The 14,300-nt window shown below is 51.6% G+C and overlaps 1 protein-coding gene across 1 annotated transcript; it reads right to left on the reverse strand.

The window, feature by feature from the left end:
- Nucleotides 1-6,953: 6,953 nt before the first annotated feature.
- KCNS1 (potassium voltage-gated channel modifier subfamily S member 1) lies at nt 6,954-13,649 on the reverse strand. Its single transcript, XM_038572430.1, has 2 exons — nt 12,624-13,649; nt 6,954-10,013 (listed from the first exon to the last, which is right to left on the reverse strand). The coding sequence occupies exons 1-2, from the start codon at nt 13,647-13,649 to the stop codon at nt 9,543-9,545; spliced, it is 1,497 nt and encodes a 498-aa protein (XP_038428358.1). The 3' UTR covers nt 6,954-9,542.
- Between the last annotated feature and the right edge of the window lie 651 nt (nt 13,650-14,300).

Raw genomic sequence — 14,300 nt, forward strand, 5'->3', positions numbered from 1 at the left:
GGATGAAGTGCCACAAAGAAAACAGTAGTGAGACTGTGAGCAATATGTGCACATGTGCATGTGTGTGAGTATATGTGTGCACACACATGCATGCACACATGCGCAGGGAGAGGCAGCTTTATGGGGTGATCCAGGCAGGTCTCTGAAGAGATGGCTTTGAAGTGAGACCTGAATGACATGAAGGAGCCAGCCAGGCGGAACACGTGGATGGTATACATTCCAAGCTGAAGGCACAGCAAGAACAAAGGCCCTGAGCCAGGCACAGAGATTGGATCTGTTGGAAGGATGGCCTCCATGCCTGGAACACAGCACACAAAGGAGAGGGTAGGTGGCAGTGAGATCAGAGAGGTGAGTGAGGATGAGCGTGCGGAGCCTTGTGGTCTATGGGAGGAGGTCTGGGTGTCATTCATGATGAGACAGAAGCAGAGGGAAGCCACCCCACCGTGCCATGTCAGGTGTATTCACTCTCAGCCAGCATGCAGCCTTACAGTGTGGTGAAGACTCAAGTTTTGGCCATGTTGAATCTGGACTCAAACCCAGACTTTTGAGCCTGCTATTCATGCTGAGACCCCAACTGTGGCCTCAAATTCAAGAGTGAATCTGGTTTATGATCTGTACGCATATAGGCCACTTCCTTTCCTCTGCTCACAGTTGCTTTACCATTCCCAAAGAAAACCAGAGCGCTGCTGGATTTCTCTTTCCTTCCTATGCATTTCTAATTTTCCTCCTAGGATTTATTATGCCAGGCATTTTCACACGTTACCTCACTTGACCTTGGCATCAACACTCTGAGGTGCAGGTGTTATTATATCAAGACAAGTGAAGAAATGGGCTCAGAGAGGCAAAGAAACCCAACCAAGATCACACAACTTGTAGGTAGCAGAGATTCAAGTGCAAGTCCATCAGGCCTCAGGGCCCATAGGCTTTCCCGTATCCCACATGGTATCGCTCATGTTCTCCCATCCTATTCAAATAATTGGAGTAATCCCCTGCCCGAGAATGAAGGCAACACAGGGAATATAGGGCCAAGAAGGCAATAAGGGAAGAGACCTGATGACCTCAGTCAAACCTCTGGATCCACCTGAACTTGAGCCATTGTGTTGTGTTTCTGTCACTTGTAACTGAAGGATTCCTTACCCATCCAAGAATGTAGGACAAGATGCAGGTGGGGGGAGGGCTTTGTATACCAGTCTGAGTGGAGGAGGATGGAGGTCAACGCCAAAACATGCTCCATGGAGATCAAAGGTCCAATCCAGAGTCCAGCACCTGGTAAGTGGCAGGGCCAATGTTGGAATCCAGACCTGACTCCCTAACCAAGGTGTGAGCAGTTCCTGCCCTTGAACTCATGAATTTCCTGAAGGTTCTGAACCCACTCTGTTTGAACAGGTTAATCACCAATCTACATCTCCCCTCATCCTCTTGTTTTCCAGCAGACAAGATTCTGGAAGACACTGTCCTTTTCATCTCAAAAGGTCCTACCTAAAAAAAAAAGCTACCTTATAAGGTTAGCTTCTCCACTTACTAAATTTCCTGGAGAATTCTTTCCACACTCAGGCTCAGGGCCCGGCTGTCCTGGAATGTGAGATCTGGTAGTCATCAAGGATCATCCCAGCTAGCACCTGAGGGCCATGTCCAGAGTGGGAGGAGAAATTCATAACAGGCCCCACATTTCAAAGCCACCTACCTTCGGTGGCACTTGGGGAGTTCAGTTTGCCAACCAGAGCGGGACCAGCGGGATCAGGTGCCTGGTGAGTACAGCCTCATATTTGGAGGCTTGAGCTTGAATCCCTGAACATTGAATCCTTCTGAACATCCCACTTTGGGTCATGGTTTCCTCAGTTGTCCAAAAATGATCACTCTATTTCATTGTTGCTTTGTGAGAAGTATATGAGATAATGGGTGTGAAATCATGCTGTAAACTGTGGAGCGCCACGGGTTTGTGAGGGTGGTTATTATTGTTAGTTAATAGGTTACCTTCACTCTTGGGAGACCCAAGAAGTACTTCAGGAGGCCATCAGATCCCCTCTGACCCCCTTCTCCAATGTGAACACTCAGCCCTTACTTAAGCGAAAAAGCTCTTCTCTTCACAGAGAGACTCAGGTGTGACCTTGGACCTCCCTGGATCTCCATTTTCTGATCTATAATGTGAGGCGGGGGAGGAGAAGATCTTAAATTGGATCCTCCCTGAGGAACATTATGTCTCACTTAACAGGGAAATCCACACCCCAAGGTCATTGCAAGCAGAGAGAAGCTACCACAGACATCACATCCCAGAGCTGCCAACGACATGAGCTGTCCTGTGTAGCCTCCAGATCCAGGGCCCCAGTTACTCCTGAGCACCTCTGGACGTCATCTGTCCATTTTATAGAAAATGAAACAGACCCAAGAGAGCGAGACTGCAAGGGGATGACTATGGGATCTGCCCAATACTCCCTAACTCTTCTAGAAATTACTCGATTCCCACACCAGCTGGGAGTTCACATGGTGGCTACCATGTTCTCACAGACCCAACCGTCTGCCACAGTGGAGTGATCCAGCAACCCCATCCAGGACAGGCCAGTCCGCTCCTCTGATGCATTTTTCAATTTGGAATTGGGAAGGTCTCTGGCGGAGGCACCACAAGATACGGAGCTAGGAGATGTCTGCCATGCAATCCAGAGTCTGTCTCTCTCATTCCTGGTGTCTGTTGTTGCTGAAGCCAAGCCACCTAGCTACCATTCCCGCTGCGTGGCTTTAGAATAGATATTTGTTGGTTTTGCCCACCCAGGATCCCTTTCCCTCATTTTAACTAAAGCATCCCACTTTTTCTTCAGGAAACTACACCTCCACCATCTGTGTTCTGGAGAGACCATCTGCAAGATGGTCTTCCTCCATCATCCTCCAGCCATGGGGTGGGCATGTGACCAAACTCATACAGTTAGACTCAGTTCTCTGGGAGTTTTTAGCTAGAGTGTTGTCACTTAGGCATTTTAATTGCAGGACCCCCTAACAGGATGATTCATGGGCTCTAAGTACCTCAATCTCCATATTGCCCTCATTCCTATCTTCCTCAAAGCCTGCTTGTTTAATCTGACTTTGATCCAATCTGGTGTCTATCCAATGCAGCCATTTTTTGCTTAAGATTTTCGGAGTTGGATTCTCTTGATTGCAACCAAAGACTTCTAACTCAAAGAGAAATTGGAAGTAGAATGGAGTTCTCCAAATCCTCCAGGAAGTGGGGGGTATTAAAAGTGGCCTTTCCTGGGGCAAAACAGTGAGGTTGCTCCTGGTGCCCAGCCCTGGAGAGCAGTCCATGGGATACAGCAGCAGAGGGCTGTTTCCTGTATTGCGTGGTATCATTTGACCTCCTGTCACAGTTCAATTTTAAGGAGATGAGGAATGCCCAGGCTGTGGGATAGAGGTGGATGTAGGGAAAAGTCAACAAAGCAAGCTCAAATAGGTGTGTGTGTGTGTGTGTGTGTGTGTGTGTTGGGGGCAGGGAGAGAATGAAATGTAGAGCAATTCTATGACCACAGTGAAAGAACCTCATGACTTACTGCAGGGCTGAGATCTCCAAACACCAAAGTTGGCAACTGATGATGTAGGTGGCTGACTTGACCACCCTGCTACACTTTTATGTATGGCTTCTGACCCCTGGACCGGCCATACAAGAAGATGTGGGAGGAACCCAAGGTGGTCTCAAACACTGGCTAGAAGCAGTCTCCACCTTCCTTATAGAGGAAGCTTCCAAGTTCCTGCTTGCTCTAGCCACCCCTCAGGGCTGCATAGCTGGATGGTGGGGATGAGTTTTGGCTTGGAGGGTGAAGAACAGACTGAGTAGGAAAGAATCTTGGACTGTTACAGAACTACAAAAACTATTCATTGGTACCAGCAGAAATCTAGGGAATACTTGTGGGAATGAAGTTTTGTGGTGCTTGATGAAGGAAAGGGAAATGTAATGTTGGGCCAGATTGATCTCAATATGGATGTGTGGATCAGGATTCTGCATTCTCTGTGCTAGCTCCAGGAGCTGGCTGGGTTCTGACCATTGATGGATTGGCTAAAGCAAACTTGGACCAAATGCTGGCCCACATGAAATGAAAAAGGCCCCAAATCCCTTGGCATCATATAGAGGAAGGGACTCAAAGATTTCCAAAGACAGGAATGCTGGATTGGATTTATTTGGCGCCTCCTTCCCATAAATATCTCTATGGCCCTTGTTGAACCCAGAACACTTCACCTTTGCTGTGAGGAAAGTCTACATCAGGAGTGCTTGGTGAAGAGTTCCCTGATCTCTAAGGGAAGGAAGAATGCAGAGGTGTGGGAGGCCAGGTGTTGGCCTTTAAGTGCCTCAGAAATTAAGTGAAAGTGGTCATCAAAATATTCAGCAGGTTCTGGATGAGGCAGGATCTCTGCTGGAGGGCCCTGAGAAGGTAAAGCTGACCACCAATATTACTTAATTTGTATAACCAATAAAACATAATAAACAAAACAAAGCAAAGCAAAACAAAAACTGATCATCACCTAACACCTAGCCTTGATTTCATTTACCGGATGAAGGATACACTACTTGCTCTTAGGGAAGGTCTCTGCTATACTCTCACACCAGTGTAATGTGAACATTTCTCTTGTCTTCTCCAAAAGGGCCGTGGCCATTTACTGGGGTAACTGGGTGCTGAAGAAAGGGAAACACCCAAACCATTCAGGGACGATTTGGATGAAGAACTTTGAGCTAATACCAATTTCTTGGGTCTTGAGAGTACCACCATAGGTCCATCAACCATGTGAAAAATATTTTGAACTTTGTCTATGTGACTGGAGGGCTAGATCTCCAATATCTGAGTGATAGTTGGAAAAGATCCCCACATTGGCTCCCTGACCCAGGGAGGCCCTTGTAATATAAAAGGCCAATAGAGGGGAGCCCCGGTGGCGCAGCAGTTTGGCGCTGCCTGCAGCATGGGGTGTGATCCTGGAGACCCGGCATCGAGTCCCACGTCAGGTTCCCTGCATGGAGGCTGCTTCTCCCTCTGCCTGTGTCTTTCTGCCTCTCTCTCTCTCTCTCTCTATGAATAAATAAATAAAATCTTTAAAAAAATAAAATAAAAGGCCAATAGAATCCAAGTGAACAACTGTTTCGAAATAGAAAACTCAAAGCAGTACCGCACCTTTGGGGAGGCTGCAGAGACAACCCTCCACCAAAGACCCTGGAGGGTGATGACTCCCATCAGAACACCATTACTTCCCGTTTGGCTGGTGCAAAAGTAGATGTGTCTTGGAAAATGGCAGTGGACTATTTTAATCAAGTGGCAATTCAATTTCAGTCGCTTGGTTAGATACACTTTCCTCAGTATAATTCCTGGAGCTCATATGCATCTATTGGATTCCTTTTCTATTCCAAGAAACAGAAATCACTGGAAGCATTTTGCCATTAGTTGGAAGGGATAACGGTTTTTCTTTACTATTCAACTCAGAGATACCTTAGTTCGCCAGCTCTGCACCAGAAAGACTTTGATTGTCCTAATCCCCAAGATACCAAATTGATCCACTACACTGATTAAATCACATTAATAGGGCCTGGAGAGCACAAAGTGTGCTTTAGGTTATATATATGATAGGTTCCTTATGTTAGAAACGTTTTTTTTTAAACTGTGTGTCTGGGAAGAAAGAGTGAGCATATTGTGCGCTGGGCGGCCAAGGGTCAGAATGCAGTGATACCTGCTAGTTTGCCAAAAAAATGTCCTCCTTTATTTTGGTGATGTCACATGGCCTTTCTTCCATCCCATGTGGTCTGTTGCAGATGTTAATCCAGGTGCCCTGCCCTCCATCTCTACCAAGGGAGAGGCATGTGACACAAGCTGGGCAAATCAACCTCTCAGCTGGGACTGGAGCTGAGGGGAGTTGGAGGGGAGCATTTGGCTGGGAGTGTCCTCAACGGAAGATTCATGAGTCCCACCACTGATGGCCCTAGAGCTCCCCTCATCCCTGCATATCCTGAGGCCTGCTCAGTTAGCTTTTCCTTTGACTGGATGAACTTCGCTGATACCCTTCTGTAGTGGGCTGAATGGTGGCCCCACAGATACATCCACATCCTAATCTCTGTAAATGCTACCTTATTCATTAAAAGGATCTTTTTGCAGATGTGATTAGCTTAAGAGTCTTGAGATAAGAAAGCACGGATTAGCTGGGTGAGCCCTAGTGACATCACACAAGTCTTTATGAGAGAGTAGCACTGGGCAATTGGCACATATAGAGGACAAAGTGACATCATAACAGGGGCAGAGAATGTTCTTGCCATAAGCCAAGAACACCAGCAGCCACCAGAAGCTAGAAGAGGCAAGAAGATTCACCTCTGGAGCCTCTGGAGGGAGTGTGGCCCTGCTGACACCTTGACTTTGGATTTCTGGCCTCCAGAACTCGTCAGAGAAGAAATTTCTATTGTTTTAAGCCATCAGGTTAAATAGCACTTCATTATGGCAGCTACAGGAAACTAATACACCTTCCAATAAATTTTTTTTGTAAGATAGGTTTTCTTAATATTTAAAAAAGATTTACTCACTTTAGAGAGAAAGAATGAGAGGGAAAGTGCAGGGAAGGGTAGAGGGAGAGGGAGAGGGAGAGAGAAACCTCAGGAGACTCCTCGCTGAGCTGGAACCCAGCACAGGGCTTGATCTCTTGATCCTGAGCCAAAACCATGGTTGACGCTCAGCCTGCTGTGCACCCAGGGGTCTCAGATAGTTTCTATTGCTTGTAAGCAAATAACCTTAATGGTAACTTGTTCATCATTGCAGTTACCTGTAATGAATTATTATTTTCGACCAAGTTAGTTCCAGCTGGATTCCTGTCACTGGCAACCTGTGCCAAACCCAAGACTGGAACCAGAGAATCTGGATTCTGAGTCACACACACCCCCCCCCCCCCCAATTCACCCTGAAAGCACGCCAGGCAGCCAGCTCCAGTACAGGCAGAAGCAGGTCTCTGGACCCAACCTCTTTATTTGCATAATGGTTTTGACACATGGGAGTGGAAGCGAGTTGTCGCTTTTCTGCCAGGACAACACATAACCTGGTGATGGATGCAGGCCAGACGATTCTCCCCCTGAGCTTTCCCTGCACTAGCTTTGGGGGCCTTGTCTGTGGGGTCAGAAAGTCTGGAAGCTATCTGGCACCTTGGGATGTTCAGCAGTTCGGCAAGGGTGGTGCATGCAGCCCTCCCCTCTCTGTGCCCCGGCCTAGGCAGAGCTGGGCCTAGATGTTACAAGGGGAGCATGCGAGAGGGCCGGTGTGTACTTGGGGAGTCACAAGCAGCACTCCCAGCTCAGCTCTGCCTCTGCTCCATCCTGAGACTCGGATTCCATCCACACGTGGGGGTCTACACAATGCATGCACCCATGCTGTGCCCCCTGCTTGGAAACACTTCCTGGAACCACTGCCTAATTAACTGTGCATCTGTGTGACCATAGGTTAAAATGTCACCCTCAAGAAAGCCTCCTCTGACCCCCTTAATGGTCCCTGCTACATTATGTGCTTCTAGTTCCCTGTACTTAGCCGAACTGTTACATGTTTCTGTGGCCATTGGATTAAAATCCATCTCCCTCACTAGTCTGTAAGCTTCACGAATACAGAGACATATATTTTGTTCCCCATTATACCTTGTGAACCCAGCAGTCAATGACTCAGAGCCCAGGTATGTCAAGTAAATCTGAGAAGTGGTAGAACTACCACAGTAGTGTTCTGTGTGTGTCTCTGTGTGTGTGTCGGGGGCACATTATGGGGCAGTGACAGTGTGTACCTCATACAAAAGCATTCAAATTAAAAAAATACATACTAAGGGGTACCTGGCTGGCTCAGTCAGTAGAGCATGTGACTCCTGATCTCACGGTTTTTGAGTCTGAGCCCATGTTGGGTGTAGAGATAACTTTAAAAAAATACACACTTATATATACACAAAGAAGAGAGAAATGAAAATGAAGCTAAATGAAACATGTCTACAGGCTACACATGAAGCCCTAGCTTGTGAGTCTTCCAAAAGATAGTTGTTGAACGAATGAGTGAAGAACCTACAAGGAAATCACTGTAAAAGCCTCATAATGTAAGAAGAATGGCGGGGGAGAACCAGGAGAATCTTCTGCTCACTCTTGTCTACAGCCTCTCAAGGGCAAGACCTCTCTGCTGGTCATTTCCTCTGCCTGCCCAGCACTCGGCACGCAGTACGCTGGACGAATTGGTGGATCCGTTAGTAAGTATCACTAAATACCTTCTCCTCCCAAGTCTCGGTTCAACCAGATGATGTCTTCCATGTTGAAGCTCAGCCTGGTGGGACAGACAGAGCCATAGCCAGGCAAGGACAGTACAGTAACAGGTGTTCTAGGAACAGTGTGTGAATAAGGCTAGGGGAATCCTTCCCTCCCAAATTTCCCACCAAGTAGAGGATTGAGCAGGTGAGTGTGAGAGATGTGCCCCCAGCAAGGATGAGATGGCTGGAGCTGGTGGAAGGGGGCAGAGGTCCCCAGCATCTGCCTGGATAGTAACTCAAGGTAGGGCTCGAGGTCTGCATGGTGGGAAGAGAATTGCCAAAGTCAGACGGGGGGAACCCAGGGGTCACAAGTGTCCATGCATAGCAACTCCCTGCTACCAACATTTCAGAACCGGGCTGGCTTTAAATCAGTAATTCCCTGCTACACATCTGGTTTCCATCTCCGTCTGGGGTGCAGACTGTGACCAGCTGACAGATGGGCCGAGATCTGGAGACAGGGCCAAGGGTGTGCCCACTTCACACGTCATGTCCTAGGATAGCTGGGTCTAGACCTCAGGCCACAGACCAGGGCCCCTTCAAAGTCTGCAGCTCAAGGAAGCTGCAGGACTACTGCTTAGCAAATCTTACACACCAGCTAAGGAGGCAGCTCCTCTCCTTCCTCCCAGACCTCATCTTTGAGAGCTGACTCTTGTTGGAAACTCCTGGAAAAGAACCACTGCTAAGGTACAGGACTCCTACATCGGAATCCCCTGACTGGTCCTTTCCCTAACTCTGATAGAGAGTTTGAACCCTATGGATGAACTCTGGAGATCCAGAGAACCCCCTCAAGCCACATGCAAACTTTGTGAGGGCAGAAGAGAGACAGCATGCGAGGAACACTGGTCTTGGCAGACCAACGAGCTTGGATTCCAAATTGGGCTCTACCCCCTCCAGTTGGGTGACATTTGGGCAAGTCCTGGCCCCACTCCGAGCCTCAGTTTTCTCCTCCTCTGACTCAGGGCCGAATGTGAAGGGCTGGAGGTGCTCAGGAACGGTTAGCATCCTTCTGACTTTCTCTTTGGCGCATGCCTGCTTCTTGGGTAGCCTGGAGGTCCATTTATGCAGTCCACTGGGTTGCTCATGGAATCTGGGCAACACTATCCTGGCCTGGACCTTTTGGAGGAACAGACGTAGCCCCTCAGTCTCATTCCTCAGGCCTGGGTGGATGATCCTGAGCAGTTCCGCCACCATGAACGCCGTAAGCAGGGAGGGATCTCTGCTGTTTCAGCTGACCGTAGGGGGTGTGGGAAGGGGGACACCAGGCCTTGACTTTAATAAACCTGAGAGTCTGGAGGTCCACTGGGGGCTTGGGCCTCCAGGTCTATAGACCTTCCCTCCTGGGAGGTCTCACGGGACGTCTCCAGAGACACCTCTGACACCCCATCGACACTGCTCAGCAAGTCCTCAAACTCCCGGGGGTCGCTGTTGCGCACGGCGGCCTCCAGAGCCTTCTGGCGGCGGTAGAAGTGAGAAAACTTGTTGAAGATGATGGTGATGGGGAGCGCCACCACCAGGATGCCCCCAAGGATGCAGCCCGAGGCTGCCAGCTTGCCAGCCACGGTCACAGGCACCACATCCCCATAGCCCACGGTGGTCATGCTCACCGTGCCCCACCACCAGCAGGCGGGGATGGTGTCAAAGCCCACGTCCTCCTCCTTCTCGGCTGTGTAGGCCACGCCAGAAAACACGGACACCCCCACCGCCAGATACAGCAGTAAGATGCCCACCTCACGGTAGCTGTGCTGGAAGAGAACGTAGGAAGCCAAGTCAGAGCTGGGTGGGCTCAAAGACCTGAAATCAAGCATATGTGGAAACTGAGGCCCAGAGACTGGAAGGGGCAGGTCCAAAGTCACAGAGCAAAGTAGAGCTGGCATCGAGACCCAGGTCCCTTGACTCCAAACTAAGATCTTTCAACCACAAGAGGCAGCCAACTCCCTGGGAGTGCACACAGGCCTACCTTCCATTGTCCAAAATCCCTGCTAAGCCACAGTGGTTTCTTCTAATGCAGGGGGATCTAGCAGCACCAGCCAGTTAGTAACAAGCTTGTGATTTTTACACAAGGGACAACCATAGTTTGTATTCCACAATGTAAAGGGTTCATTTAATGTACTTTTGTCTATCTCATTTCTGACAAGTACAAAAATAGATTCTGCCTCTCAGGAAAGCTCCCAGGATATATGTTCCCCAGACCAACCATGGACGCACTTGCCCATGGGTATAAGTATCTGCTCTGCCCCTGAGGCCAAGCAGTGGTTCTCAAATAGGGCAATCTGCCCTCCAGAGGATGTTTGGCAATGTTTTGGTTGTTTGGGTTTTTTTTAAGATTTTATTTATTTATTTATTCGAGAGAGACACAGAGAGGCAGAGACATAGGCAAAGGGAGAAGCAGGCTCCCTGTGGGGAGCCCGATGTGGGACTCCATCCCAGGACCCCAGGATCACAACCTGAGCCAAAGGCAAATGGTCAACCACTGAGCCACGCAGGTGTCCCTGTTTTTGTTTTTTTTAATATTTTATTTATTTATTTGAGAGAGAGCATGTACTCACATAAGTATGGAGGAGGGGCAGAGGAAGGGAGCCCAACCCTGGGCTCAATCCTAGGACCCTGGGATCATGACCTGAGCTAAAGGCAGAGGTTTAACCGACTGAGCCACCCAGGCGCTCCAACATATGGCAATGTCTTTAAACATTTTGGTTGTCACAACTGGGACAGGTGTGCTACTGGCATCTACTGGATAGAGACCAGAGATGCTGCTAAATATCCTATAATGCACAGGAGAGCCACCCTCCACCCACACACATAACAACAAAGTATTATCTCTCCCTAGATGTCAGCAGTGCTGAGGCCAAGACCCCCAGTCTGGAACTGTAGTTTCCTAGTCCCAAACTGTAATATGTGGAGGGATCATGTTGGGATCGTGTTTAAAAGGCAGAACTCAACTGAGTGGGTCTGGGATAGGGCCAGAAATTCTGAATTTCTAGCAAGCCTCCAGGTAATGAGAAAGCTGCTGCTGATCAGGGGCCTCCCTTTGAGCAGCCAGGAGTCTTCACCTGTGTCTTGGACACTGACAGCCTCAGTCAACACTCTTCTCCCTCCCTGCAGAAAAATCTGGTGGCATGAGGCCCTAGTTCCCTGCATGGCTGGAGGATCTTTGCTGGAGAGATCCTGAGTTGAGGGACGTGAATTCCTCGTACCTGCCCACTGGCCCAGGATTCTGCTCACATCACCCTGCTTGTACCCGGCATCCTGGCTGCCCTGCTACGAGGGCATAAAAAGGCTTTACAAAGCTATGGGTGGCAAGGGTCTCCTAGAGATCCTTAGGAGGGCTGCGTGGAGCTTTAGGAGAAAGGGCAGGAGGTGCTGGGGTCAGGCACAGCTGGGTTCTTCTCTGGGCTCTGCAACTTACTGAGGAACCTCCGACAAGTCCTGTCACCTCCCGGAGCCTTGTTTTGCAGTACAATCTGCAAAGTAGTGACAATAATCCTTGCCCCAGCTTGAACCCCTCACAGGCTCTATCCCCTATTACCTTGGGATAAAATCCAAAATCCTGGGCCAAGAGTGCATGATGGCCCTTCAGGACCCCGTCCCACTCGCGTCTTCAACTTCATCAACTGGCACCCCTCCTGCCAAGTCCCCTCCCAGTGTTCATCCTGTCCTCTCTCCAGGCCTTCATCCAAGCTGTTCACATTCCCTCCGTCCCCATGCCAGGCCAAGTTCACCCCTTCAAGGGTAAACTTGCCGGAGCAGTGATTCACCCCCGAGTGCAGGGCCTGGCACCAGAAGGGTGCTCTGGAAATTGCAACCAGGCTTTACAAAGCCAACTTTCTGACCGCGGGTGCTTCATCTACGGGAAGGGAATAAATAACCACATCTTCCTGAGGAAGTTGTCCTGAGAATGAAATCAATAATGGATGTAAAACTGGCACAGAATTAGCCCTCAGTAAAAGTGTTAGTTCTGGGGCTGCGGCTGGCCTTGGCCCGTGAAGGGTGACCGACAGTATCTGTGCCCGCCCCCGCCCCAGCCTGCCCATAATGCCAGACGTAAGGCTCAGCAAAGAAGCCAGTTAGCATCCCGCATAGACCAAAAGTAACCTTTGTCTTAGGTTCTTGGTTTTGTTGTTGTTGTTGTTTTTAAAGAAAGAAAAGCAAAGCTCTGCCTCGGCTTTCAAGTGTCACCCCTGAGAAGGAGCCCTCTCAGGGCTGTTGGGAAGGTCAAACGGGATGTGCCGGTGCACCCGCCGTCTGGCACAAGGAAGGTCGCCTCTAAGTTCACCTGGCCACCCGCCCGGTGGCCACCGTCGCGTCCCCATTTCCGCGCCCCCCCCCCCTCCATCCGGCCCCAGCGGCCTCACCTTGAGCGTGGCGCCCAGCGAGCGCAGCCCCGTGGAGTGGCGCGCCAGCTTGAGCACGCGGAAGATGCGCATCAGTCGGAACACCTGCACCACCTTGCCCAGGTCGCCGAGGTCCTCGCCGCCCGCGCCGCCCCGGTCGCCCAGCGCCACGCCGGCCAGCAGCGTGAGGTAGAAGGGCAGCACCGACACGATGTCAATGAGGTTGAGGGGGTGGCAGAAGAAGTTGCGGGTGCTGGGCGCCAGCAGGAGGCGCGACGACACCTCGAAGCTGAACCAGGCGATGCAGAAGTACTCGAGGTGCCGCAGCACCGGGTCGTCGCGCACGCCCTCCGCGCCGCGGCCCGCGGCCACCGCGGCCACGGCGGCCGCCGCCTCGCGGGGCTGGTACTCGGGCAGGCTGTGGATGCACATGGCGGCGATGGAGGCGAGCACCACGCCGATGGAGACGCAGCTGAAGAGCTTGCTGGGCAGCGAGTAGCCGGGGTTCTCCATGGTGAGCCACAGGCGGCGGCGCAGGCGGCCGCAGCGCGCGGCCCCGTAGCGCGCCAGCTCGCGCTGCACGTCGGAGATCTCGTCGGGGCACGGGTCCACGCTGCTCGGCGTGTCGCTGTCCTCGTCCCAGTCGCGCGGCCGCGCCACCCGCCGCTCCAGGTAGCGTGCGCGGCAGCAGGCGGCCAGCGCGCCCTCGCCCAGGCCCCAGTAGTCGGCCTCCTGGCCGAAGGCGAAGACGCACAGCTCGTCGAGCACGTGCAGGCGGCCGGTGCGGTAGAAGTGCAGCAGCCCCAGGAAGAAGCCCGGGTGCCGGTCGAAGTAGAACTCGCGCGCCGCCGCGTCGTAGTCGTCGCACAGCCGCCGCGCCTGCTCCTCCGACCCCGCCGCCTGCAGCCGGCCCAGCCGCGTGCCCGGGAAGCGCGCCAGGGCGCGTGCGCTCAGCCGCCGCCGCACGCCGCCCACGTTCACGCGCAGCGCCTCGCCGCTCCGCCGCCAGGGCGCACGCGCGCCGGGCTCCGGGGACTCGCTCACCATGGCCTGTGGGCCGACGGGGAGGGATGCTCAGCGGAGGGGGCGCGGCCGCGGGCGCGGGGGGTGGGGGGCGGCCCGGGGCCTGCCCCTCGCTCCCCGACCCGCCAAATCACAGAGCCTTCGCACCCCCGTTTCATTTGCACAAATTGGGGGCAATTATGAAAGGGACTGGCGGGAGAGGCTGACACCCCCCGAGGGGGGTGGGGGTGCTCAGCTAGGATATCACCCTTTCCTGTTTCATTTGCACACAACAAACTGGGGGCAACTATGAAAGTGACTGGCGGGAGAGGCTGACACCCCCGACGGGGATGGGGAGTGCTCAGCTAGGATATCACCCTTTCCCAAACTTGGATTTTCTTTTTTTTTTTTTTTTTTTTCAGTTTTTATTTATTTATTCATGAGAGGCACAGAGAGAGAGAGAGGCAGAGGCACAGGCAGAGGGAGAAGCAGGCTCCATGCAGGGAGCCCGACGTGAGACTCCATTCCCAGGTCTCCAGGGTCACGCCCTGGGCTGCAGGCAGGTGCTAAACCGCCGAGCCACCCAGGCTGCCCCCAAACTTGGATTTTCATATGCCAGGGCCTTCCAATGGGATCTTGGACATGCCGGCACTCTGAACCTCGGTTTCCTCCTCTGCAAAATGGGGGTAGTGATGC

The sequence above is a fragment of the Canis lupus genome, chromosome 24 (assembly GCF_011100685.1).
Source record: "Canis lupus familiaris isolate Mischka breed German Shepherd chromosome 24, alternate assembly UU_Cfam_GSD_1.0, whole genome shotgun sequence".
NCBI classification, from domain to species: domain Eukaryota; kingdom Metazoa; phylum Chordata; class Mammalia; order Carnivora; family Canidae; genus Canis; species Canis lupus.